The following is a 26951-nucleotide window of genomic DNA, read 5'->3' on the forward strand; positions in this document are numbered from 1 at the left end:
AGCTCCAACCTCTGACCCGGTGTGCTTCGCTGAACAGGAAGGCAGGTTCATTACAGGTGCCTGAGTGGAAGAAATCAATCCTTGAAATGCTTCTCCAAGTAATTCTTCTCACAAAGCTCTTCGCTCACAGGTAAGCATTTTTTAATCAATACAGTGAGAGGAGAGGAAAATGGATGATTAGGTTAAGAAAAGGACTGTCTCTGCTTATGTGGAGAACTTTCGGTTGCATCCTTTTTGTTTGTCGTGCTCACTGACGACCACTAAGGGGCAGTAGAGAGCCTCAGTCAAAAGTGCTGCACGATCCATATATCCTGTTATCTGGAGTTAAACTCAGTAATTGATAGAGTGTTTGTCATCATATGACATGTTTTTCACACTTCTTTCATTCTAAAAAGGCCACATACAATACATGAGCTTCAATGAATATGAATATCAATTTCGACTAATCAGACTAGAACATATTTTTCTTGCAATGATATTTTCTAATTTTATTTATGGAACACAAATATCAATAAAGATACTAAGAAAAAAACAACTTTTTGAACTATACTTCGTTGATGTGTTGATTCACAATGTTTTATTGTGCTATGGGACATATACTGAAAACGGCTCATTGTGAAAACAAAAAAGGACAAAGGTAAAAATTATGAATAAACATACACTTTCTTTTAAAGATTCATTTCCAAAAAATATGTTCAACACTTAAAACACATATGACAAAATGCAAGCTTTGAAAAGTTAGCTTTTTTGTGTATATGGTTGTATCATATTTCACATAAAAGGTACATTAAAGCATAACAGTTTTATGTCAGAACACATTTTGTTATCTGGAAGAGCTTGTATCAGATTTGAAGTGATACCAGGATGAAAATCTAGGTCAAAAACTAAGAGAGTTTATTATTATTATTATTATTATTATTATTATTATTATTATTATTATTATTATTATTATTATTATTATTATAAAGCAAACAATGTAAACATTTGTGGGAGTTAGAAACGCATATGCAAACGAGTCATCTGATTTTGGGAATATAATTCTTAAAACGCTGTTAGGTTGTTTGAAAAACAACAACAAAGAAATGTTTAACTTATTTTTTTGTGCCAAAGTTTGGAAGTTTTACCAAAGCAAAATACCTAAATAGAATAGCAAAAATTGTAATTTGGTTTTTGGTGTGACATTTGTTTCCTTAAGTCAGATCAATCATATATGAAGTTACTGAAGGCGCCGATCTATTTAAAAGGTAGGCGCTTCCCTGTAGAATATTAAAAATATTCCTTACCCCTCCATGCTGATACACAACTTTTTCATTATATGCTACAGAATGACTGTAGTCTTTACAATCACTACAGCCAATATTATTAAACAGTGAATCAGTGAATGAGTCTGTTAATTTTTCTATAAAGCATTTTGAATAATCCAGTGAAAAGTGTCACACAGATAATCTTCCCTACCTCCATGATGTGGCAACCCGCACAAAACTTTATGGAGGCGCCCCTATTGGCCACTTCTATATGAAGGATTACTATACAACTTTTCATGATTCATTTCTCTCTGAATCAAGTGTTTGTAGATTTTACCACCTTAAGAGCACCCTGGACAGTTTTCATATTTAACTTTCTTGTAATCCAGTGAACGCGCGGTAGGCGGTGTCAGACCAGAGAACCACGTCCCTCTGAGCTCACTTCCGCTTTTTGGAGTCGCATACCCTTCACTGCTTTTGTTCTCCCATTTCCAACGAGTCCGCGCTTCCGAGAAGAGGTTGGTCAGCCTGCGAAGGGAACCAATACGAGGCAAAGCGCGGAGCCGTCCGACTGTAAACCACATGCGAAGCCCCGTCCACTCTTGGGATACTCGGCACGCCATAGCAACATAAACGGACTACTTTTTTGTCTTCTTGTTGGAGTTTTCCCACGCTTTTTCATCTTCCACCATCCATACCGACTGCCTCTGCGAACTCAACAAGATGGAGAACGACGATAAATATCTCCCCGAACTGCTGGCGGAGAAGGACAGCTTGGACTCGTCATTTACGCACGCTATGAAACTTTTAAGCGCAGGTAGACAACTACTAAATTGTGCTTTTTGTGTTTTATCGTGTGCTTTGACTAGCAGCGCGAGGGAGCAGAGGAACACAGTTGCACTCTTGTAGCGCAGTGTGCTTTTACTAGAATGCCCCCCAAAAACTGCAGCGCTAACGCGGAGGGCTCCTGTAGCTCTGTGGCGAAGATAAATGGCGGTTAATGACTTATGACTCAAACAGAAAATAGCCTAAACCTCGGGCAGCGTCGCACACTTCCATGTAGTCAGCTGAAGGTTTTCCGTTTCCCCCTCGTGCAGCTGCGACATGTCACAGATGTCGGTCACACAGTGGAGGCTCGTGCTGAGTTTAAACTTGCAAACTTTAATGGCTCCCGGACAAACCGTCCTTTGTCTTCGTCATTGTGTTTCTGTTGGTTTCACTACGTGTCTGCCAGCTTTGTTGAACAGCAGTGTACATATATAAGTCAAGTAAGCAGGACACTGCTAACCCCAACATTTGAAAGCCGAGATTCGGCCCTCTATTAACGGTGTAAATGAGCTCGAGGTCCCGGTGTGAGCCGCCGTTCTGTACAGAGACGGCAGCCATGGCGGATCTGGGGCTGCCCTTCTCGTTCCTGCGTTGTGGAAACACCCTCTCTGCCCATTTTAGTTCTTCACTTTGGTCTCTATGTAACTTCATTTTATTGTGCTATTTAAAAATATATCTATTTTTTAATGTTTGAACTTTTGTTCAAGTGAAGAAAATCAACTCTTAATTCATTGAAATTATTATATAACACGATGAAGTTCTGCAGGGTCAAAGCAGTGACACTGTTAAAAATAAAAATAATTTAAATAGAGATGCATTGGTCAAATTTTCAATTAATTGGATCACGCAAACTTTGACACTGAATGTTTTTTATTTATTTATTTTTTTTGCAACTTCTTTGATAGAGGCAGTTTGAATCAAATAAAAAATATCTTCCATAAATCCATATCCATTCTCCATTATGTTTCTTTGTACTACTTTTGTTTTCCACCTTACTTTTTTGGGTGCCAAATTGATCTGTGCCAGATGGAATATTTGGTTCATATTTTCTTTAATTTACTTGTAGTTAAATTTAAGTAAATGTGATTATGTTTTATATAAATGTGAGCGGTGTTTTGCTAAGGGCTTTTTTCTGTCAATCAGTTGTTAGGATTTCAAGCCAAGTTCCAGTCAGCCCAAACAGGGAGCAGAACTAAATGAATAGATTGTAAGAAAGTCTTTAGATAACATACAAACAAGCACTTATCTCATATGATTTGTTAAAGTAGTTATTGCAAAGTAAACTAATAAGGAATTATTTCACTACACAGGCACAAGGTGGTTTGTGGGTATGAAGGGGTGAATGGTCCTGTTACAGTACCTCACTTATTTTTACTAAACATCACTTAAATATGCTTATTACTGATGGTTTTACAAGTGACCATAAAAGTGGTAGGACACAGGAAAAATGATAAGGAAGAAGTTTTGAATCTGTCAGAAATATAAGAAATAATGGGATTATCCTTACTGTATTCAAGTGAATATCCCAAAGAGATCAATATAAATGAATCAAAGACGTTTATTAAAGTACATTCTGTTAATTGAGGAGTCTTGAGACAGAAATCTGGTTCTGATGTTTGATAAGTCTGGGGAAAAAGTAAAATCTTGAACCCTAAATATTTAAAGTGGTCTTTAAATATTTGACCCAATGATGGAACAGTTGACTGATTCCAACTGATAATTGGTGTCTCTTCAGGAAATACAATATTTTTCAGTATTTGGCAGATTTCACTTTTAGATGTCAATAGCCAGTTAACTGGTGCATCATAACTTTTTTTTTTTTTTACTTTTCAACTTTTAATGTTTCTGTCCGATCACATTCTTTAAAACAGCCTGGACTGCCGATTCCAATTTTGGCGGATTTTTGTCTGAAAGTTGTGAATGGGACATGAATGGGACATGATTTAGATGGGACACTTTTGTCCAACAACATTGGGGAGGAAAAATATCCAGCGTTCTTGTCTGTACTGGGAAAAGTGGCACCAATGGGTGCCGGGCATTAAAAGGGGTTTTGAGGTACTTTTTGTTCTTGCTGTGTTGCAAATAAGTCTGTCACAATAAGCATGAAGTCAGTTAAGGGAATGATAAATTGGAATGAGTGCAATCTTTCCATTTGAACAACAGTTGTTGGAGAGATGCTCCCCTGTAATATTGTTGAAAATACTTTTGACAATTTGCACTACCTGCCACTTTTGCCTGTTTTGCTAGTCTGAGCTAAGTATTATTCTTTAAAATGCAATTTTGGTTACAGAAACTTCATAATCCATTTTAATTTATGTTTTTTTTATGTTGGATTTTTAAAATTATTTAGTTAAAGTATTATAAGATCTTCAAAAATGTAAGTTCTTTTGATCCTTGTATAGATAGACATATGCATTGGTTTATTTTTCAGGTAAAGTTGTTTTGGTGACAGGACTAGTTGCAGGAAAAAGGGTCAAGAAAGGAAAGTAAGCAAGTTGTGATTTACTTTGAGAGTTTTTTTTTTATCAAGTCTTTTTAAAAAATTTACTTTATTTGCTTTAAAACTTGTATGAGGGGTCCATAAACTATTTTTTTAAAGTGTTTATTTTTAATTATTTCACCACGGCAGCAGACCAAAAGTCATTTTCAGAGAAAAGTACAATTTCTCTACATTGAAGAGTCTGTAAAAAATACTCTGCTCGTAAAATGTTGCTTACCAACAGCTAAAATGATGAAATTATAACATCTTCAATATGAATTTGTGCAGGGACTGCTTGGGTGCAATATCTTGTTGGTGGAATTTAAGTCAGTAATGCGTAGAAATAAGTGTTTTTATCACTTGGAAGAACTTTAACTGTCTTTCATGCCAACATCCTAATGCACCATGACAACATCAAAAGACAGAGTGGATGTTCACCTAGTTGTAGAACTCCAAATTATTTGTGTAAAATTTCCCTATTTGTGGATTTTTCTCTACATCATCCAAAAAAAAAATGCTTTTGGGACCTCAATGCTACTTGGCACGCTATTGGCTGGAGTTTGTGAAGCAGCCAATCCAGGAGCGCCATTTGCCCTTCCTTGTTTGCTGATTGGCTGTAGCCCTAAGAGTGGTGATGAGGAAGACTATAGATGTTGGCTTCTGTCGTGCTGAGACAGTTTCCACTGTGCTTATTAATGCATATTAAGTTCTATTCAGCGTTTGAACTATTAAAATAGTCAGTTATTAGTTTATAAAGGGTGTCTGAAGTATTTGCTGATGTTGGGTATTTGCAAGCGGTTTTGGTCCCTGAACCATGCGAATACCAGGGCTTCGCTGTAATGAGAAAAATGTGGGTTGTCATGACAACGTTAAACAATAAAATGATTGAATGTTTTTTATTTGATAAGCATCAGCAAATTAATCCAGGATTTTGTTTCTGTATTAAAACAAGGCTGAATATAACAAAATCCCCCAGTAGTGCTATTTAAATATACCCTTCATTTTTCACATTTCCAGATGTTAAAACTAGATCAAAGTTTGTAAAACTATCAACTATCTGGTTCAAGTTTGATCTTTAAACTGATTTGTTGCTCTTTTATTTTATTTCTGCGTTCATAATTCTCTTGACACAAGATACAAATGATACGGTTTGGTTGCATAAAAGCATTAAAAAAGTTTTCCTCCCCTCTCCAGAAATCGATAGAGTGCAGAAAGGAGAGCCGAAGAAGGAGACGGAGACCTACCTGGACCTTTTCACAACAAAGAACATCAAACTCAAGGAGCGAGTGCTCATACCTGTCAAACAGTACCCAAAGGTGAGACGCTTTGCTCTCGTTTGATCTGCCTCCAAATGATCGTTTACCAGTTGACCACAATGGCTTTGTACGTTTCAATTTCACAAAGCCATGTGTTACTCAGTAGCTTCCTAGTTTGGTGCTGACCTCTGCTTTCTAAACTCCTGACTATAACGGCAAACAACAAATGGACCAAAAGGTTCATTTTGATTCCCTTCATGTTCAGATCTTGCTGTTCCTTTAAAGTTGAGCCTTGCATGTGGATTAGTCTGTATCAGTTCAGTGGGTTTGTGTTTAAAGTGTAGCAGTGATTCAGAATAAGAGGCTCATAAGTGCAGCACCTCCCCTCTACAGGTACAGAAACACCTCAGCAGTTGTGAAATTTTTACTTGTGAAGAAGCTTGTCTCAATAAGCAATTAATCGTTGCCCTTAAAGTTTTTTTTCAAGGCAGTTTAGTTCAGGCACCATAATTATGATTATGGTTTTGGTTGTAAGTGGGATTTTTATTTTTTATCTTTTTTTAGTTGTGTGTTGACTATTTTAAATGTCTTCTGGTTCTAGTGTTAAGTTCTTTACACGATTAAAGTTTGTTCATCTTTGAGAGGGCAAACTTTCATTATTATGCCATTAACAACATATTGCATGAAAACAATCTCAATACAACAATATTATCGTTTATTGCAAAAATTACTTTGACAATTTATCATCCAGCAAAAATTATCGTAAAAGTCCTACTTATGGAAAGGTTTTTTAAATTATTTTTTATGTAGTTTTGGGCACTAAAATAATTATTTATTTTTAACATTGGGTAGAACTAATTTCTTGTATATGCACTAAGAAATTTACTGTTGGCCAGAATTGGATGAGAACTCTTCACGTTAATAGAAGTACTGATGAATGAATGTATTTATTACGTGGTTAAATAAGTTCACAATTTTTTAAATTTTTTAAGAAAGTGAATGAATAGATGTCAATTTTTCAATAGAAATCCAACTGAGCCAGAGCTGACCATTAAAGGAAGTAACTGGAAGGCTGAACATATTACAGCAAAGCTTCTCTTTTTATTTGTTTGAGCTTTTCAGAGTTAGGCCTTTGGAAATCTGAGATAAGCTCAGTATCTATATTCTCTAGAGAAAACGGGCTAATTCAGTAATATATTATAAGATGTTAAAGATGGTTTAAAATGTTGGCTGTACTGATTTTGTTTCAGAAATGTTAGTAATATCGTTATTAGTCTGAACCCTTAAACAGGACGGCGGAAACATTTAGGGCAATTGTTTCGGTAATCAATTATTATAACAATAGTTTTTCTGGCGATTATTTGATTTTTCAGATGATTAGTTGGGGGGGGAAATGGTGCGTTCTGCAGATTTTGCTTATTGGGAGTGTTGTTTTTTTTTTAATGTAATTCAGACCATGTGAAGCTAAAATTTGATTGTCGGGCTAATTTTGCTCCTCTTTGTTGCTGTTTAGTTCAATTTCGTGGGGAAGATCCTGGGACCCCAGGGCAACACGATCAAGCGTCTGCAGGAGGAGACTGGCGCCAAGATCTCCGTGCTGGGCAAGGGGTCCATGAGAGACAAAGCCAAGGTGCGTCACACACTGCGTCGTCGCGGCAACACATCTGGATTTCCCACGAGGAGGAGGCCAGATGTTGCTAACCTGCAGGAAGTCTAAACATAAGGCAGAGGAAAGGAGAACGCTGCACATCTGGTTTAGGATACCCTTCCACTTCGGTGTGATTATTGGGTCCTGTAAAAGCAGCAATATCACACCCCCTCTCCCGCCCCCGAGGTGGATGAAATGTGATAACGGCTTGCATAATTCATGTAATATTTGAGTAAGGCTGCGCCCCCTCTGGCTCGCTGACACGGCTCTGATGTTGCTCGTCTCAGGAGGAGGAACTGAGGAAAGGCGGCGAGCCCAAGTATGCCCACCTGTCCATGGAGCTGCACGTCTTCATCGAGGTGTTCGCCCCCGTGCCGGACGCTTACCTGCGCATGGCGCACGCCATGGAGGAGGTCAAGAAGTTCCTGTTTCCTGTAAGTTTCTCCCTCCCAAACTACAAGCGTTCCATTATCTGGTCCTCTGACCTCTGACTTTTTATCTTTGTTCCTTGTGAGATTATCATTATTAATATTATTATTTGTATTTATTTTTTTCTTGTCTTTTTTCAACTAAACCTCAAATTTGAAAAGTATTTTATACCTTTGTAAAGGTCTAAGGACTCCAAAGTGTTTTACACCACAGTAATACACACATTCCCTGTTGGTGCTGAGCTACATTGTAGCCACATCTGCCCTTTGAGGTTTCCATTCAGTGATTGTAGCACTGAGGTCTGAATGAGGTCTGAGGCGTTTCTCAGGTTGTGATGACCTGGAATAAAAACTGCACTGTCATTTTATTTAAACAGCTGTTAGTATTCCTAATTGTTTTTAAAATAACATTTTGATCACTAAATCCAACTATCTTATCTTTGCTTCTGTTATTTTGAACAAGTTTATTTGTGTAACACATTTCATCAACAAGGCTGTTCAAAGTGCTTTACATCATAAAAACATCATGCAGCAACAAAATAACCAATAAATGTTACATTTTGTCACATGCTATCATCAAAATCAAGAAACTACATCAAACATGTTGATTAGTGTTAGTACTACTCAAAGGCAGCTCTAAACAGGTTGATTTTGATTTAAAGGAACTCTGTGTTTTGATTATTTTGCAGTTTTCTGGAAGTTGGTTCCAGATCTGTGGTGCATAGAAGCTGAATGCTGCTTTTCCATGTTTGGTTCTGGTTCTGGGGTTGCACAGCAGAAGCAGAACCAGAAGACCTGAGGGGTCTGGAAGGTTGATGCAACAGCAGATCTCTAATGTATTGTGGTGCTAAGCTGTCAAGTGATTTATAAACTAATAGTATTTTAGAGTCTATTCTCTGAGCTACAGGGAGCCAGTGGAAGGAGTTTAAGTCTGGGTTGATGATCTTTATCTTGCTGCTCCATCTAAAGCAAAAACATTAGATTAAACACTAGGTAAATGTAGCAAAAGGTTCCAGTCGTATCTTGCTGGTCCTTGTTGATGCGTCCAAAAGTCCCAGAATTTGTTTTTGGAAGGAGAGGAAAAGTGTAGTAGCTCAGAAACATATTGGAGGTGTAGCGTTACTACTTCAGCGGAGGAAAGCCACTCTTGCTATTTGTGTGGTTTTGACATTAAAGAATTAACCTGTATTAAATAAGCTAGCACTGGTAACCAGCCTGGGCTCATCAATCAACAGGACTGGACAACAGGACTGTTTTTAAACTGCGGCATATAAAATTATTTAGTAGAAAATGGTTACAAAAAAGATCAAGAAGTCAACATGTCTGACCAGATTGAAATGTGACCAAAGTGATTACAGTTTTGAGGTTTTAGAAATTAAGAATTACTTATGCATGCAAAAATGTTGTGGTTGTAATATAACAAGATGTAATTAACCCACATTTCCCCCACTCTTTGCCACTATCTCAGTGTCCCTAAGACTCTTAACGAGCTCCAGCATCCTGGCCTACAAGTCTTGTATAAGTTATGGGCATCAAGCCAAGTTGGTTCATCCATCTGGCTGCAGATAGAATTGCCTTGCAGAACTTAACTGTGTCACACTTGATAAATAATGGCCTAACTGTTAATATGCAATTTTTGTTTTTGGACACGATGGTGTTGCAGTTCAATAATTTGCTCAGCTCTAACACCGCTTTTACTGCGTAAGGTATTTTCAATCTGCACATCTGTAAAGTCTTAAACTTGTCTTAAAATTAAGGCCTTAAAAATGTTGAATTCATATTTTTTAAAAATCCAGTTGGCCTTAAATATTTATGACTGAAATAAACCTTTAGGGGATGTTTTGTGGGGACCAATTCTCTAATTCTCTAATTCAGCCCAACTTATTGTTTTGCACATAAAATAAGGTAGCTGCTGATGCAGTTACACTAGACTTGTCAAGGCTGTGAAGAGATGGTCTTAAATTTTGTTGTTACATGACCATTTAATCTAGAATATTCTATGTAGTTTTTTGTTTTTCTCATGGGGCTTTTCTGGCAGGTAAAAGTTCGACTCTCATGCAAACATCTTGAATGCATCCTGTCACTTGAGGCGGTTGAGGCTACAGCTAACTAGCTGTTAATACAGCTTTGCTAGCTAGCAAGCTTTTTTGACGCCATCATGGGCAGAAAGCTGGGTTCTTAGTTTTTGCTATGCTTGATTATAATGTAGCAAGAGTCTCCACCAAACATACCCATTTCATTCAAGGTGGCATTAAAAAGGTCTTAAAAGTCTTAAATTCAGGGCTTAAAGAGCTCCGGCCGGGGGACGGATTTCAGGCTCTTGACTGTCCGCCTCAACCAAACTGTAGTCTCCGGGCTTAAAGAGCTCCATCTACAAAGATGTCTGCCAATCAGAATTCTAGCTCCCGCGTTCTTGACCAATGACTGTAAAACGGTTTGTAGAAAAGAAGCGCAGCGTTCGGTTCGGCGGTTAAATCAAATGCGATATGAAAGAAGATGGAGTTTGTCTCACCCGGTAAAGAAACGTGTTTACTTGAGAACGGAATGAAAAACAAGTGGGGCTGGGCATGGCTAGAGGAAAAGGGGACAAGACGGGAAGTTAGCGGACATTTTTACAAAAGGGGGCGCTGGGATTCCTTTGGGGGGCGTTTGGTCGAAGGTAAACTTTACACCTTAAATGCACAACAATACCAGTTTAGACTTTGAGTAACTTGCTAAAACTGTGTTTTGTAGCGTTCATTTTGTAGCGTTAACACCGGTGCTGTAAGTGGTCCGGTATGAAACGGGTGTGATAAAACAACAGTACCGCAGCACTTTTAAATTTCAATAATCAGAATACCGAAATTGTTTCCGTTGTTTTAAAAGGTTTATGTCAGTCTGCCTTTTCCCCATCGATACGCTTCCCGAACGCCCTGCACCATACGGGTAAAAAAAACAAAAACAAAGATGCACACATTGCGCAAAACTCTGAAACAGGAGAAGCGGGACATAAAATGGAGCGACGAACTAGATGTGAATTATGGCATAAAAACAGAGAATCCGACRCTGAACAGTGAAAAATMAACACATGATGTGAAACACATGACGATTAGGCGGCGCAGCAGGTGATGAGTGAAGATCACTGATGGTCAATAAACGATAAAGTCTAGCAACAGGAAAGAAACTAAAGTGGACATAGCAATAAACCAAGAGAGGATAATATTAATCAAAGGAAACTAAATGGGAATGAATGAAGAACAAAATGCAAGAATAAACTAAGAAACTAAAGTAAATACAGAGGAATAAACTGGTATGGCAAGACCTTTAGAGCAATACTTAATACAGAGACTGTATGGCAAGAATTAACAGACACTATTTCCAGATAAAAGGTAAAATAATATTGTTGAAGTGCCATGGGTTTGTTGAGACCACATCTAGTACTGAGAATAAATATATCTTACAGACCATAACAGTAAATAACTTATCACTTATTTATGTTTTTAACTAGATTTGATATATTTATTTCTTCAATATTATTTTTCATGTCAGTGTTAATGTCATGAGGCTGATGACTCCATGACACTTTCAATTTGACTCATTAGGATTTGATTAAGAACCAGATTTGTTCTTTGTAATTTCTGTCCAGTAAAACTATTAATCTATAATCAATAGACAGGTCTATATAAAGATATAATCCATGTTTGTCTCATATTTGTATGGCATTAAAAGGATCTGGAACTTTTGTTTTTCCCCTGAAAGCTCTGGTTTGCACAATAAATGCCATGTGGGTGAAATTTTATGGTTGATACTCTGATGTCCCATTCTCCTGAAGGCAGCACAGAGCTGCACCACCAGAAACAAACACTGAAGAGAAGAAGAGCTATAATTAATGTAGTTACAGTTCTATCCATGTTTTAATGTTGCAGAGCTCAATCGTTTGCAAATAGTTCAAAGTTTAAACTGGCATGATGCACATCTTTTATCTGGTCATTTTGTGGAATATTTAATAACTAGAAAATGGCAAAGAATAAGAATATTTTTTCCACTCTGATTGGCTGCTGTTAGACCGACCAATTTTAACTTCAATGTTCATTGCATTTTTCTTAGACAACTGTGAAAATAATTTCTATTCCCATGGCTTTTTTGTTCTCTGGGAAATTATCTTGATGATAGCATAAAAATCAAAACATCTACAATAATTATAGTAACATTAATAATAAAATAATAGTCAGTGCAAAGTAGCCTACAAATTATTTGGTGGGGGGCGGTGAGGCACCTGGATAAAGGCTGGGGGGTGTACTGGCACAAAAAAGGTTGAGAAACACTGCTTTAGTTGGTAATGTTGCATGTTCTAAATCAGTAGTCCCCAACCCCCGGTCCGTGGACCAATTGGTACCGGGCTGCGCAAGAACTGGTGAAATGTTTCCGTTTTATGGATTATTTGAGTCTGGAGGATCTTTTATTTTGAAAATCCTTTACCCGGATTCTCTCGGTTACTTGCGCGCCAACACTGAGGCCACAAGCAGAAAAATGAGTAAGAAACTGATCAGATGTCTTTGGAAAGTTTCTTTGCAAAGGGGAAAAGGCCCAGAGAAGAGACAGGAGAATGGTTTTATCCCGGACCGGTAGGTGAGTCCCACATTACAAGCCGCTCTGCGTGACATGCGGCGACTGGCTGCTAATCAGGCAATGAAGCTTCAAACTGCTTCACCACGTAGAGACCAAGCAGGCTGTGGATATAAGCAACACTTCGGGTGTAATTGTCCCTCATCACTCCCAGATGGAACCGTCTCGTTGCAGAGAAACAAGCTCAGGGCTCCGTTAGTCAGTATCGTGAGTTACAATTTTCACGAAAGTAAAATGTTCGTTTTTGTGGCGCATCTGCATCTTATTTTGAAGGGATATATAAACGTTACCATAGCGACCAGAGTCAGAGCGTTTGGGCTGCGGTTGTGAGTCTTAAGTCTGGTTTAGACGGAAAGATTTAAGAATTGTCGGCCGATTCTCCAAACCTCTGTGACCACAGAGCTGATAAAAGTCCAACAGTTTCGATCGGTTTGTGTGTCCAAGGCAGGAGCTGCACGAACCGATTCCAGTCACGAACATCCCGATTCCAGAGGATAATCCAGTAAAACCCCCAACATAGCGGGAATTTAGAATAGGCAAACACTGATGACGATGTAGAAGCAACAGTGATAGTTTGTGGAGTCATTTTTAGAGATAAAGGACGTAATTCCCCTCTGTTCTTACGTCACTGCGCTTTTAGATTGGCTACCTGTCACATTCAGCAGGCCGTATTCTCGTTCCCAGACAAGAAAAAAACCCACAGGTTGCGATAAAAACTCCAAGACAACCCAAATTGGGTATATTCAGGATTTAGCGGGAACACCAATACCCTCCCCTCCCCGGGCCGCAGCAAAATTTTCCAAGTCTTGACCAGTCCACAGTAATAAAAAGGTTGAGGACCACTGTTCTAAATTACTTGCTAAAACATTGACTGAAAGGACTCTTATTTAATGTTGAGGGATTTTTGCCTGTAAGGCAAACCTTTAGGGCACAGACATTTTACATTTTGTTTTAAGTTGAAATGTACTGAAGTCTTATTTAAGTTTGAGTGTTTAGCTTGTTAATTGTATTGTTGGAAGCCATTGTTTGCACTATTCAAAGACGCTTTTTATTAAACTGTGGCAATAGCAACGGTATAGTTCATTTCTATCATAACTATAAGTTTCAGGCTCAGGATTTTTTTTACTTTAAACCCTGTAAATATGAGTTTCTGAAATCTGCAGGTGTCCTATTTAATCACAGGCCAGAGAAGGTTGAAGAATGACTGGAAGTTTTTATTTCTATTTTTACAGAATACTGCCCCTCCCCCACCTGCTGCCTTTCTGCACTGCCTGTTCAATAGGCTGGAAGAAGAGTGTAATTCTTCAGCCCATGGAGAATATTGTCAGTTGCTATAGATGTCAAAGTTCATCCTATTTTTCATAATCAGCAGTAGGAATAATTGCTGATTCTCTATTAGAAATAAAAGCAATTGAATTATATACATTTTCTTTTTATAATATCAAATTGTTTTATTTTTACTCAACATAATCATACAGTGAGAATCCCATATTGGTCCCTGCCTCATACCAGTATGGCTGCTCAGTACATTAGTGTTAAATGACTTATTTATTTTTTTCTAAAAGCTACATATGGTGAGGTGTTTCTTTTATTTTTTCAAACTGTATTTTTATTCCGATTCCACCTCATCTTTTCTGATCGCTGGAATCTGAAAGCTGTTTGCATGCAAACTTGATTCGTACAGGGCTTCAGCGCCTTACCAGGGCGACTTGCTGCATTATAGATGGAAAGAGCTCTAGGTGGGAGTCCAGCAAAGACAGACTGGGGAAAATGGAGTGGGTGTTTACCTTGAGCAAACACAATCCACGTCAGTCCAGAAATGTGAAGCAATCAGCTTCAAAAGGAGGAAGTGGGGCTGCATTTGGCGTGTCAGCACGGTACCCGCATGTCTGTCCATCACTGCACGTTCAACAAAGTCCCTGCCTGGAAATGTCCAACGCCAGCTTTATTGGTTTCTATCTGCCACAGCTGAGCCAGGGAGGGTCTGCGTGTCGGGCTCAGCTCTGGATCGCAACAATCCAACGAGGGCGAGTCGGGCCGACGGGGCCCCCGCCGTTGTACAAGGCGGTTCTTATTGTTCAGGGTGCCACAACAGACTCATTCTGACGAGAACCAAGATGAATAAGCGAGAGAACTAGTTGCAGCGTTAGTATTGCTGTCATGTAAAGGGCTGTCCCCTGCAGCACCTGTCACAACAATTAAAGCCTGTAATCTGTCGGGCTGTCATGTGGAACAAAGCTGGAGTTTGAGAAACGGTTATAGAAAATGCGAGGCTGTGTTGTTGGAGAAAATTTGTCCTTCCAGTATTTGTGCTCAGGTATTCCGAGGATTTGACATCCTTCTAGCGTCTGTGCAGCCTCATATTTTACTGCTGTAAATGCCACAGCAGATCACTGCCGCAGTGTTCCTGTCCTCAGCACTACATGTCTACAGAGCCGTCTTTAACAAGGCTGCATTGGGGTTGATGAATGAACAAGAATTGATTGGGTCACAGAGAGAGAGAAATAAAAAAAAAAAACCAGCAGCTCGCATCTCTGGATTTGCGCTGCTCAGGCACGCCGCTTCACTAATTCAGCCCAACTTATTGTTTTGCAGATAAAATAAGGTAGCTGCTGATGCAGTCACACTAGACTTGTCAAGGCTGTGTAGAGATGAGATTTACATTTTCTGCATGATGGAATGAAGGGATGGAGTGTGGATGGAAGCTTTCCAGCCCACCCCACCTCCCTGTTCTTCCTCTCCTTAACAGTCTGAGTCACTGGCACAGAGGCTTTTTTCCCCCCACTTGCTCTAAGCTCTTGTATATCCTCTTTTTTTCCCCCTTGTTTTAAGTCCCCTTCCTCCCCCCCTCCTGAATTTTGCACGGTCACATTCCAACGTGCAGTACTGATGCGTCTTAACGGTTTCTTTCTGTGTTTTTGTGCTGTGTGTGTGTTTTTGCAGGATATGATGGATGATATCTGCCAGGGCCAGTTCATGGAGATGAGCTACCTGAATGGAGGCCAGGAGCACGGAGGCAGAGGCCGAGGGGGCATGCCTGTCAGGGGCCGTGGTGTCCCCCCTGCTGGAGCACACAGGTAGAGGGGCAGCCCTGTTTACACACTCATTATAAGGTTCAGGGCATATGTACTGCAGCATTCATCTAATCTCTGTAGCTGTATATTGCAAAGTTATCATGATAAAGTTATGATTATTGGGGATGTCATATACAGTAATATATTCCATTCACTATGAAAAACCCAACATAAAACTAAAATCCACTGAAATGATAATGTTAGCTTAAATGCTAATTTTACTATAGTGGCTAACAGTAGCATGTTAGCTAGTAAGGGATTTGCTCTCTGTATAAAGCTTTAAACAGCTTTATATTGTAAAGGTAACATAAAAAGTTGATTATTGTTATTGTAATATAATCAGTATATACCGTAATACACTCACCATGAAAAAATCAGCACAAAAGCTTTAAATCTAATGTTGGTTTAGATTTAATCTAACATTGGCTAACAACGACTTACTCCATATATGCTTTAAGCAGCTCTATATTGCAAAGATGGCATGGTAAAAATTTTGATTATTTTGATTGCAATATACTCTGTTCATGATGCAATAATAAATTTGCTAAAATGCTCATTTTTGGTATAGTAGCTAACAGTAGCAAGTTGGCTAATAATGACTTGCTCCATGTACAGTGTTCTAAACAGCATTCTATTGCAAAGTTAAGATTATGATTGTGATTGCAATATACACCAATATAAAAGCTGAAATATTTTAAGTGCTAATGTTAGCTTGTATGCTAAGTTTCTGAAATCTGCAGGTGTCCCAATTTATCTAATTTTACCTGTGGCTAACAGTAGCAAGTTAGCTACTAGTTCCTTCCTCCACATACAATGCTTTAAAATGCTTAATATTGCAAATTTGATGTGAAGTTATAAAATTTGTGATTTTAATCTGTATCCTGCTACCCTGATGTTTAAAAATCAAAACCATGTGTACAATAATGCTACTTAATATAATGTGCTTTCTCTATGAAGAAAATGAATGAAGTAGTCTAACAGGTCTTAAACAGATTACCGAGTGACATGTTGGCTGGATTGAACCATTGCTCTCCCCTCATGCAGAAAACCATGTGTGTTCACTCTGCCCTTGTTTCCCTCTAGGGGGAGGGGGATGCCTCCTCACGGTGCTGCGGCCAGAGGAGGTGTGACTCGAGGAGGCCCAGCCAGGGGTGGAGCGGTGAGGGGCGCCCCTGCAGGCAGAGGAGGACCTCCCGCTGCCCCCGCCAGAGGGGCCGTGGCACCACGCGCCAGACCCCCGACTGGCGGCCCGCCTCAGAGGATGGCGCCGCCCCCTGCTCACCAGCACACAGCCGGCGCCGGCGCAGAGAACTACGACGAATACGTAAGTTGTTTCTAAACTTTCAACTCCTAATTTTTTCCAACAGCTAGCTTTAAGTCGACGGCGCGCTAGTGAGCAGTTCTAGATGTGAGCATAAGGATCGTGGTAGCTTTACTGTCAGGATGTTTTCCAGGGGACATCTTGACACTCAGGATCGGAGAACAAGCCCCCCTCAAATCTCTCTCTGTTTCTTCTGGTCTCCAGGGTTACGACGAGAGCTACACAGACACAGCCTACGAGTCTTACGACAGCTATTACAGCCAGCCGCAGGCGTAAGTGAATCAGACGACTCTGGTTTTCACCTGCTTCTCACATCAGCCACGTTCGCTCTGCATCACACTGGGAAACATCAGAAGTACAGTTTCAGTTCTTCATGTGGTATTTAGGAAGATCTGATTGAGCTCAGATGTTGTCTGATGGAGCACTGAGATTAGAGCTCATTTGTAAAAGACAAATATAATCTCCCTGGTTATTGCAGTCAGCAGCTAGTGATGTTATGCAGAGATGAAACATTCATTTCTCAACTGTTTCATTTCTCTTTTTGCAACTACCAGAGAACCAGAATATTACGACTACGGACATGGAGAGACGACCGAGTCGTACGAGTCATACGGTAAGAGCCGACCTCGCTGAGCTGAGATCGCTTTAGTCGTTTAGTTCCAGTGAAAAATCAAAGCTGGTGCAGAGCCTTGCTATAAACCTGAATGTATTTTATTTAGGATTTATGTAATAGACCATAAAAGTAGTGCTAGTAGTGTAGGAAGAAAGTCCGTTTTGTTTTTAAGAAATGTAAATCTGAAGTGTGGCATACTGGAATGCAGATCCTAAATTATGTTAATGTTTGATTTCTGCCATACAAAGAGTTTAATGTTGGTCTCATGTGAACACAGCAGGTTCTAACTCTAGTTTACTTTGTATCTGGATAGAACATGAGGAGATGTGGCAAAGCCCCTGGGGTATGAAAACTTTACCAAAACGCTGTATATGTGGGTAGCTTGTTGTTTGGATCATGGTGAATAATATCTGGTGTTGGGTTGAAATTTTGTCTTTTTTTCTCGGCTGGATTAGTATAAAAGAAGAAACTGTCCATCGATCCATTTGTCTTTTCCTGGATTCCTTGTTCTCCTTCCTGTTAATGTGTGAAGATTTAACTTTGAAAATTTGCCCATTATATCAACAATCTTAAATAACTTCCTTCTGAGCTTTACCTAAAATTCTTTTGGGACAAATTTGATGCTGTGAATCTTGACTTGGTGGTGGGTGTGTTTTGTTTTTATTTTCTGTTCTGGCCCTTCTCAACTTGGTTCTACTCCACCCAGTTCAGGTGGTTTTTCATTACTGTTGACCACCAAGCAGCTTTGGTCAGCGAGGTTGTTGTGGGCAACCACCAGAATCTGAAAAGTAGCACAATGACAAACGCAACACAACGGTTGACATGGAGAATCTGTGTATGGTTCATTCTCCCCCCCCATTTCAAACTAAAACATGACAAAAACAAATTAGATACTTCTTTTTTTTTTTTCTTCTTCTTCTTTTTTTTTCTTAAGCTAAATTAGGAACGCATATTACAAAAAAAAAAAAAAACTCCCCTTTATGTATATTTAAATGGTTCAAGCAAAGACCAGCACCTTTTGGAACTGGAAATCATGGCACAAACTCTGGGCGTGTTACGTTTTCACTTAGCACTTTAGAAACAGCCCAAGTCTCACCATGGATATGTCTGTCTTATTTAGAGACTTTGTCATTGAGTCTTTGAGATCTGATGATGTTACCATAAACAAACTCTTCTTCTGGTACTTGCAGCACAGCTGGATTTAGATAGCTGAACTATGGATGGACATTTTTTCATTTAGGTTTTAAAAACGGACAACAAACTAAACAAAACTCTTATTTCCTTTTTGCGATTTATTTTGAAATAGAAAAACCCAATAACGAACCACACACTGGTTGTGAATGTCGGGTGTTCTGCTTAGTCTGCTAAAAGACTCCAGATCTGCTCAGTAGTTGTTAGTTTTTGGAAATTGTTTGGGAATCACTCACTGGTTGCATCACCCACAGTGACTCCACCCACTATCAACCACTGACCAATAGTCTTCTGATGTTACATTTTATGGCCAACTCTGCACTCTTGGATTCCCAAAAAGTAACTGTTACCATGTAGCTGTTGCTAGTAGAAACCCCCTATATCCAGGTAGAGTGGAGCCGTGCCGGTGTTATAGGGCCATTTGTGCGTTTGAACCATTTGATGTTGACTTTATTTTCCGTCTACTTCCTGTCCAGCCCAGGACGACTGGAACGGCACCCAGCGGACGGCTCCAGGGAAAGCGCCTCCCCCCTCTAGAGGCGGCAGCACGGCTTACCGGGAGCACCCCTACCGACAGTACTGAAGTGAAACGGACCCTCTCCACCCTTAGTGTTGCCCCGATAAATCGCCCGTTACCACGGCAGCTCTCGCTTTAACAAGCCTGACAAAAGTAATTGTCCGTTTTGTCTTTGGGTTGGTCTTTTTATTTTTGTTTTTTGTTTTTGGTTTCCCCCTTTCACTGGACTTCTACCCGACAGAGCCAATTGGGAACTGGAAATTGGAACTGTTTTTTCCAGATTTGACCACAAACCCATCCCCTACTCTCCACCCTCYKTTTGTCATACTTCCTGTCCAGCCAACCAAAGTGGCYTTTCGATTGGTCAGAGAGGATTCGTGGGCACCTTGTCAAGCTTCCATTTTGATTWTTTTYTTTTTTTTTTTTTTTTTTTTTTTTYTTTCCTGCTGTATWTTTTTTTWTCCCCCCTCTTTGGCTTTTTTGCATTGTTTCTGTTTCTCAATGTTTGGGAATAGTTAGTTCTCGTAGAATTAGTGGCTCAAGAACTAATTGTCTAAAGAATCAGTTTTAATTGTTTTAAATATAAAGCACCTGTTAAGGGTCAGTTGCAGATTCCCACTTAGGCTACATTTCAAAATTCTGTTAATATAGCCTATTATTAAATGACCTTTTAACCCTTTCTTTCTTTTAAATCCTGTAATATCTAAACCAAAACAACAACAAAAATCCTAAATTAAGTTTAAGGCTAAAGCAAAGTTAATGGAATCGGTGCAATTCATTCTCTATAATGGTTTGTTTTTAAATAGTTCTAAAACAATTGTCCAATTAGCCTTAGGCAGCAATATTTGTTATTGTGCGTAGAGTTTTGAAATATAGCCCTAATAGACACTGTTGAGATGGACTGTCCTCATATCCTCATTTTTTTTAAATCTAAAAAAGAAAAATAAAATAATTGTTTTTAATGAGAATCTGGCTGGTAAATGGTAATTTAAACACAGTTCAGGTCTTCATTGTGATTTGATTCTATACAAACTGCATGCACAAAGTCCAAAAGGAAAAGAAAAAGAAGGATTGGGACAAAAATCTCCACATGGGTCTTCTCTTCCTGTAGAGAAGGGATCCTGCAGCTCAATCCGAACTCTTGTACATATTTTAAAAATATCCTAATTGTACTTACTCTGCCACTAGTATCTGTACCCTCTCCATTAAAAATGCATTATGCTCCATGTGTAAGCTTGGCTAAATAGGTTACTAAATCTGTCCAAAAGATGTTTTTTGCAGCAGTTTGTCAATAAAGCTTAGTTTTTTGTTTTTTATGAAACCTTAACTGGCTTTATTTGTCTCCTGTCCTGTTAAAAAAACAACATCATGGTTTTAAACGAGCAGTCAGATGTAGCTGGTTTTCCCCTTTTGTTTCCTTCTTCAAAAGCGCTTTTTAAATCTAAATGAATGTATTGACGTCTGGAGGCTTTAACCGTACTAAATGATGTCTTGACTGATTATCAAAAGAGCACAACTTATTCTCTCTCTCTCTTTCTATACTTTTTAAAAAGGAGCCAGAGGTAAGACCTCTAAAATAACCTGGATAGCTTCCTAATGTGTATAGAGTTCTAAAGCATTGAATGCCTGGGTATGTATAAGACTTTTTCAATCCTTATACCTGTGGTCGTAATCGTCAATGAGAATTTGCTTTCATAGCCGCTTGAAAATTAACTGAATTCAAACCACCATTCAGGTCTAGGCCTCGTTGTCATGAACGATGCTGGCGCGATGGCTACTTTAGTAGAGAGTAATGGCAGTGCAATGGAGAGGATGCTTATAACCTAGACAACTCCACTGTAAAGGTAACCTAACCCTAAATGTTTAATTATTAATTTCTTAGTGTGTTTTATCCTTTGACATAAACCTTTTGACATAAAAAAATATTCTTACAATCATGAGTACAAAAAAATTCAGTTCAAAAGTAAAGGGGAGAAAAAAAGTAACTTCCAACATCATACACTTTTTTTAATGGACAAAAATAATTTGTTTCTTTTTTTCTTTGGTTCTATCAAAATATGTCAGGGTAGTGTTAAAAATGAACAGAGCCAAATCTGTGTCCAGATCTTCTGCTGTTTACTTTTTCTTTGCTGTGTAAAGGTTGTTTACTGTAGGATTTTTTGACAATGTTTCACCTGTAGAGTTAACTTTAACAAAAAAAAAAGTGAGTTGCATGATTTTTTTTCCTACAGACATTGCATGATATGTTTCAAGTTTTTATTTCTCTCCCAGCGTTGTTAGACGAGGTACTGATTAGCGCTTTGTCCTTCCTTCAGGGACGACTATTGGTCACTGAGCGTCCAGAGAGACGGTCTGCTGGAGACCGAGCCTTCAGGTTAGTCTGCTGCTGCATGCTGTCTGTTAAAAAAAAAAAAAGTATTTGTATATGCATGTTTTTTTAAATGTATAAATAGCGTAAAGATGGAAATTTTTATTGAAATGAGCAAAATAGTCAGATGTTTATAAGTATAGGGACATGTAAATCATAACGGAACAAATGTTTATTGCATTATTATGACACAGGCCTACAATTTTAAATTTTTATGGTGTAGATTTTCTTTTTTTGTAGATTTTGCTCTGCATTCATTCATTCAACCTTTGTGAGACAGGATTAAACTCCTTGAGATCAAATGTTTGTTGTACAAGAGTGTCCTGAGAATGATGCAGTTAAACACTGAGTTATAAAAAAAAGCTCACAACAATATTATTAGCATCATTCAGAAAAAAAGAATAGGTCATAGGTCACGTTCTCCTGCTGTTAAGAGTACCAAAGGGTACTTTTGAGCAAACCTAGCTGAAAAGCTGTGGCTATTTGTACTGCAAATCTAAAGTAAGTGTAGATAAACTAGAAACCTATCTTTTCCATTTTAATAAAATTAACACCAATATCATTCAGAGTATGTGTAATGTCCCATGGGCCACTGTTCAGACAAGCCCGTTTGATGTTTTAGCACATGCTAGCATGTTTAGCCTCATCATTCCTGCTGGTCCCACTCAAGAAATTGACTGCCATGCAAATATATTCACAGTCCTTCAGATTTATTTATACCACTTTGTCACAATAACCACAAATTTCAGTTATTCTTTTTTTTTTGTGGCTTTTCAATGAGTGAAAAATAAAGTGTTGTGAAACATTAAGTCAAATGACGATTTTTTTTTTTTAAGTAAAGTGTTTTGTGTTCACTCAATCATTTGTCACATTATACCCCACTTTTTCATGGCAGAAAATGGTAAGACTAACGTTTTTAACAATATCTAAAGTTAATGGCAACAATTAGTCAAACATCTTCACACAGCGAGACATTTTTTACAATAAATGATAAACGATGCAGCAAAGGCTTCGCCCCTAGTTGACATGACAAAATCAGTCATATCTACTATTCGTCCCGTGGAGGAATTGGCTTTCTATTATGTCTCTCACTCAACTAAAATGGCAAATTCATTTTAAAGTAGCCTGGTGGATCCAACCCTCCACCCCCCATTTCCATCGGCCATCTAAAACTCTAAATCTTAATATTTGCAATTTAAGAGTTTAAATAATTCAGACCCGCCAGTGCAGTCCTTTAACGTCTCCATTTCCCCTAAAGACTCGTGTAAAAGAGTGTGCTCCCGACGCCCGCGGGCTTTTCAGCCACTGTAACTTTACTCCACATCTCCCACATTCACAGCATTTCAAAGCTCGACTGATTCCGATGATTGCCCAGCTTTCTGGAAGTGGCCTTGCTTCTGACGGTGGCTGTGAATCGGTGTGTGGCTGGGGCGCTCTCCTCCCCTCAGCCAGCCTGAGCGAGGCGGGGGCAGCATGAGGGGAAATGACTAATGAGGGGAGTGGGAGCTGTAGGCTTGCCAACACAAGGAAAACGGAGGAACTGTGGGACTCGGAGTCCAGAAAGGGATTAGGATTTCTCCTGATGTCCAGACTGGACCTTGAACGCAGCGTAAAGATGAAAGAACAGACGCAATGCCTTTGTTTTTTGTTTTTTTGTTTTCTATATGGAATCGTTTTTACAGTGTTTGCTTTTGGTTGCATTTGGGCTTGTAACTCCGGAATGTTATGATTTCTGTCAAAAATGGCCGACATGAGAAATATGGCAGAAAAAAAAAGAAATTAATACCCTTCACCAGCCCAGCACACTACCAGTTATATTCCACTATAGCCGATGGCTCTGTCACAACATCACATTGTGTGTGATGAGGAAACTTGAATTTTTTTATCTATTCTCCATTCAGGCTTTATTAATTCCATTTCTTTCAACAACAATCTCAGCAGAATATTGTATTTTACATAAAATCCTAGTGGAAGTGAATGGAAGAAGCTTAAAGTCACACTTTTCTTCTTGGAGTTGTTCAATGTCCTACTCATCACTGCATCATAGCAACAGGCTGTTGGCACCTTCATATGAGGACGCAGTCTGTCAAGCACATGAATGTTTGTATTTTTTCTAACATGTTGAACGGTCCCTTAAAGATGATGCTAAGTGTGTAGCATCAGCTACACTTTGAAAAGAAGTTAAAATGTTGACCTACAGTGTGACAATGACTTGGCTCAGTCTATGAGGATCAACAAGTTGCTGTTATTGATATTAACCAGGCTGCCATTATCTTCCTCACACATAGAAAGTACCGCTGGATCAGTTCATCTGGCTATTTTTAGTGTGAGTGTACACTTTGTATTTGCAAACCCACATTCAGTCTTAGCAGGACGACTCATACTGAGCCCGGCATTGCTTCTGCTGGAGATTTCTTCCTGTTAAAGGGGAGTTTTTCCTTTACAGTAACTATGTTTTCATCCAATTGTCATAAGAATTTTGAGCCAACAGGTTACGCAAAATGCGATTTTTCCCAGAGTAGACACTACTTATGACTAATAACAGGAAGTAGAGGTTGCAAGCTAGCAGAAAAATGGAGTCTGAGAGATGTAGCTCCAAATACTGTTTTTATGGCAAAAAAGCAACAGCTTTGAAAAACAATGAGACTTCAAGGTTAATGTTATAAGAAAACTATTTGTTGTTAATATATCAGGTGGTTTAGCCATCATGCATTCTGTATGTCCAATAGCCTTGATTTACTAGACAGCGTCTGGCGTTTTGCACACCGTCTCTCCGCCATTCCAAGAATCACGAACACATTCACTGTTAATTGAAACAATAATGGAGTTTATTCAAAGTTTCCAAGACCTGCTTATAATCACAACTTGCTTAAGAAAAATGTTGCCAACCTATGCAGGTTGGCAGGAATAACGCCTCTAATTAATACAGCTTATAAAAAAAGATTTTATTTTATTTTTCTTCTTCTTGGCATCTCGTACCTCCCATCTCTAAATCGCCTGTTTTTTTATTAAATTTTTTTTCCCTGTTCGGCAGAGAAAGTGGAGCAGGTCGCTGTGAAGAAGGTGGTCGGATGAAACTCTGGGGCATCCCGACGGGGAGGAAAGAGCGCAAAGATGGCCGCCGAGTCGGGGCCAAAGGCAGAAGCTGTCCCTCAGAAACAACAAGAACCTTCTGTGAACTTTTGAGTCGTACTGGTGAATTTGTGTAATTATTTTCTTATCTTCGAAGACTTTCGAATGCTTCTGTTCACGTTTCCTCTCCTCTGGTGCCTAATGTAGCAGAAAATGAGCACTCCTTTATATAGAATGCCGTGAAATTGTTTTTAATTGTCATTAACCCCCCTGTATTCGACCTGAAACGCTTCCTTTTTTTCTTTGACTGAGGCACATAGTCATACTCACTCCAAATAATTTTTTTTTTTTTATTAGGGAATCATTTTTTAAATTTTATGCCTCATCGTTGCAGGAAATGATACTCAGCAGTTTGAGACGGGAAGCGTGTGAATCCGGAGATGTCAGACGCCAACGCAGAAGCACGTTTTGCATCCAGACGCCGTCCTGTTCTCAGCGCTTTCACATCTAGATAGTTAGAATTCAGTGAGACGACTGAGCAGCCGAGCCGGAGGGGAAGGGGAGGATGGGGGGCGGGAAACAAAGACGGTCATCACCAGCATCCTCCTCTCATCCGTCCATCTGTCCATCATGTTTCTGTTGATTCGATCTGCCGTTTTCAGCCATTATCACTGATGACATTACAGCAGCCCGTGGTGCCGAGTTACACTCAGAGGTCAAAACTCTACTTTCCCGTATTAAAAACAAATTTCCTGGCGCTGATCTGCTGGTCAGAGGCAGCATTAGTTCCTTTCGGCTTATTGGAAAAAGCCTCTGTTGAACGTTAGGCATCAGGACTGGGAGAGAAGGGAGAAAAAAAAAAAACATCACTGGAGATGAAACGTCAACGGAGCCATATCCAAAACACACCATTTTTCAGTCTTTATGCGCTATTACGTCTTGAGTAATGATCCCCACGTCTCCTATAATCTAATGCCAGATAAGTGATGGTGTGGAAGCAGTCTCGTTTGGGAATCGACAAACTGTCAGGAAGCATAAGGGCGGAGAGGAAAGTAAACGTTACCGGGGTGCCGATCGATGAAAGGTAGACTTTTGAATATGAGCCGGGCCGCGGATCCGTCGCTTTTCCTCTCTGCCCACGTCCGACGGGTCGGCGGTGCCTCGCCGAGGGTGGGATGTGTTAAAATGCAGAGCGGACAGCTGGATCGCTTCCCCCTGGCCTTGACGGATTCACACCATCAGAAGAACATCGCATGCTGATGCCTTTTAAAAAAATGAAAAAAGAAGGAAGAAAGGTGACAGTGAAACACTCTTCCAGACGCAGCAGGACGGGCGGTAATCTGGGGGCAGGAGGGGGGCTTAATGTATGCCCGCCTCATGCCTGGTGTCCTTGATGGTCCAGGGGAACTGCAGGAAAACCTCTGAAGATTTATATGGCTGGATTCTATTAATAAATACTGTGTGTGTGCACTGTTTACACCAGGTATGGGGAAAATAAATGCTAGTCTCAAAGATACAAGGTGGAGGTCAGCGGCTTTATTAATTGTGAATCCTAATAAACAAAATGAAGGTTATTTTATTTTCATGTCATAATGTGCTGCCAGGATCCAAACCTGCATTTTGTGATTGCATTCTCTCTTTTTTTTTCTTGCATTCCAGCTGCAAACGTCTGTATTTTCTGTAATTAACACAAAGTGTATAATTATGAAGAGGAATGAAAATTGTACACTTTTACAAATAAAACTCTCAAAAGTGCTTTGTGTTTGGTGATCCCCGTTTACTCTGATGTACCTAAATAAAGGTGCTCTGAACTAACTTTCAGGAGTCGAATCATTAATTCAGCTGTTTTCTTCAGTCAGAGACTTCTTCGGATTAGTTGTGATACAGACCACTACAGAAGTATTTTTCAGTTTGATTTCAGAGGTTTGTTCAAGAACAAGAATTGACTCATGAAGACCAAGGAGCACAACACAAAAGTCAGAAAGTGATTAAGTCTAAAATGTCAGCACAAAGCGAAGGATGCTGGGAGAATTATACAAAGTGATACAAAGCTGCAAGAACATCTGAGAACATAAGAAATTAAATATCCCAAGTGTAATAACTTGACCATTGCTCAGATGTGAAGTTTTACCTGTAGGTTTGAAAGACTATTTCTTTTAGTGTATTGTGAGAATTTTTAACAACTATGCGAAGCCAAAGGCAAATTTCCATATCTGTGGACAATAAAGATTATTAATGTGGTAGAATGGCTAAGTCAAAGTTCAGTTACTAATCCAAATTATGCCCAATATTCTAAAATTAATAACC

General features: G+C 39.2%; 1 protein-coding gene across 5 annotated transcripts; it reads left to right on the forward strand.

The window, feature by feature from the left end:
• The first annotated feature begins 1709 nt into the window (after positions 1-1709).
• Positions 1710-26459, forward strand: khdrbs1b (KH domain containing, RNA binding, signal transduction associated 1b). Of its 5 annotated transcripts, none has more exons than XM_008421399.2 (13): positions 1710-2061; positions 5746-5867; positions 7321-7437; positions 7743-7889; positions 15432-15565; positions 16646-16886; positions 17088-17155; positions 17438-17496; positions 17810-17839; positions 19164-21048; positions 21520-21578; positions 24607-24777; positions 25039-26459. In XM_008421399.2, the coding sequence occupies exons 1-10, from the start codon at positions 1968-1970 to the stop codon at positions 19268-19270; spliced, it is 1119 nt and encodes a 372-aa protein (XP_008419621.1). In that variant the 5' UTR covers positions 1710-1967; the 3' UTR covers positions 19271-21048; positions 21520-21578; positions 24607-24777; positions 25039-26459. The 5 variants fall into 5 exon arrangements, with proteins under 5 accessions (XP_008419621.1, XP_008419620.1, XP_008419617.1 ...); XM_008421398.2 differs by having other exon boundaries at positions 24607-24767; XM_008421395.2 differs by having other exon boundaries at positions 24607-26459.
• The last annotated feature ends 492 nt before the right edge of the window (positions 26460-26951 follow it).

Source organism: Poecilia reticulata, linkage group LG11 (assembly GCF_000633615.1).
Source record: "Poecilia reticulata strain Guanapo linkage group LG11, Guppy_female_1.0+MT, whole genome shotgun sequence".
NCBI classification, from domain to species: Eukaryota; Metazoa; Chordata; class Actinopteri; order Cyprinodontiformes; family Poeciliidae; genus Poecilia; species Poecilia reticulata.

Bases quoted from the DNA above. Each gene is read 5' to 3' on its own strand.
- khdrbs1b (XM_008421395.2), top strand. From the start codon at position 1,968: ATGGAGAACGACGATAAATATCTCCCCGAACTGCTGGCGGAGAAGGAC. The intron at 7,438-7,742 runs GTGCGTCACACA...TGCTCGTCTCAG, and splicing joins CCATGAGAGACAAAGCCAAG to GAGGAGGAACTGAGGAAAGG. The intron at 17,840-19,163 runs GTATGAAAACTT...CTTCCTGTCCAG, and splicing joins GATGTGGCAAAGCCCCTGGG to CCCAGGACGACTGGAACGGC.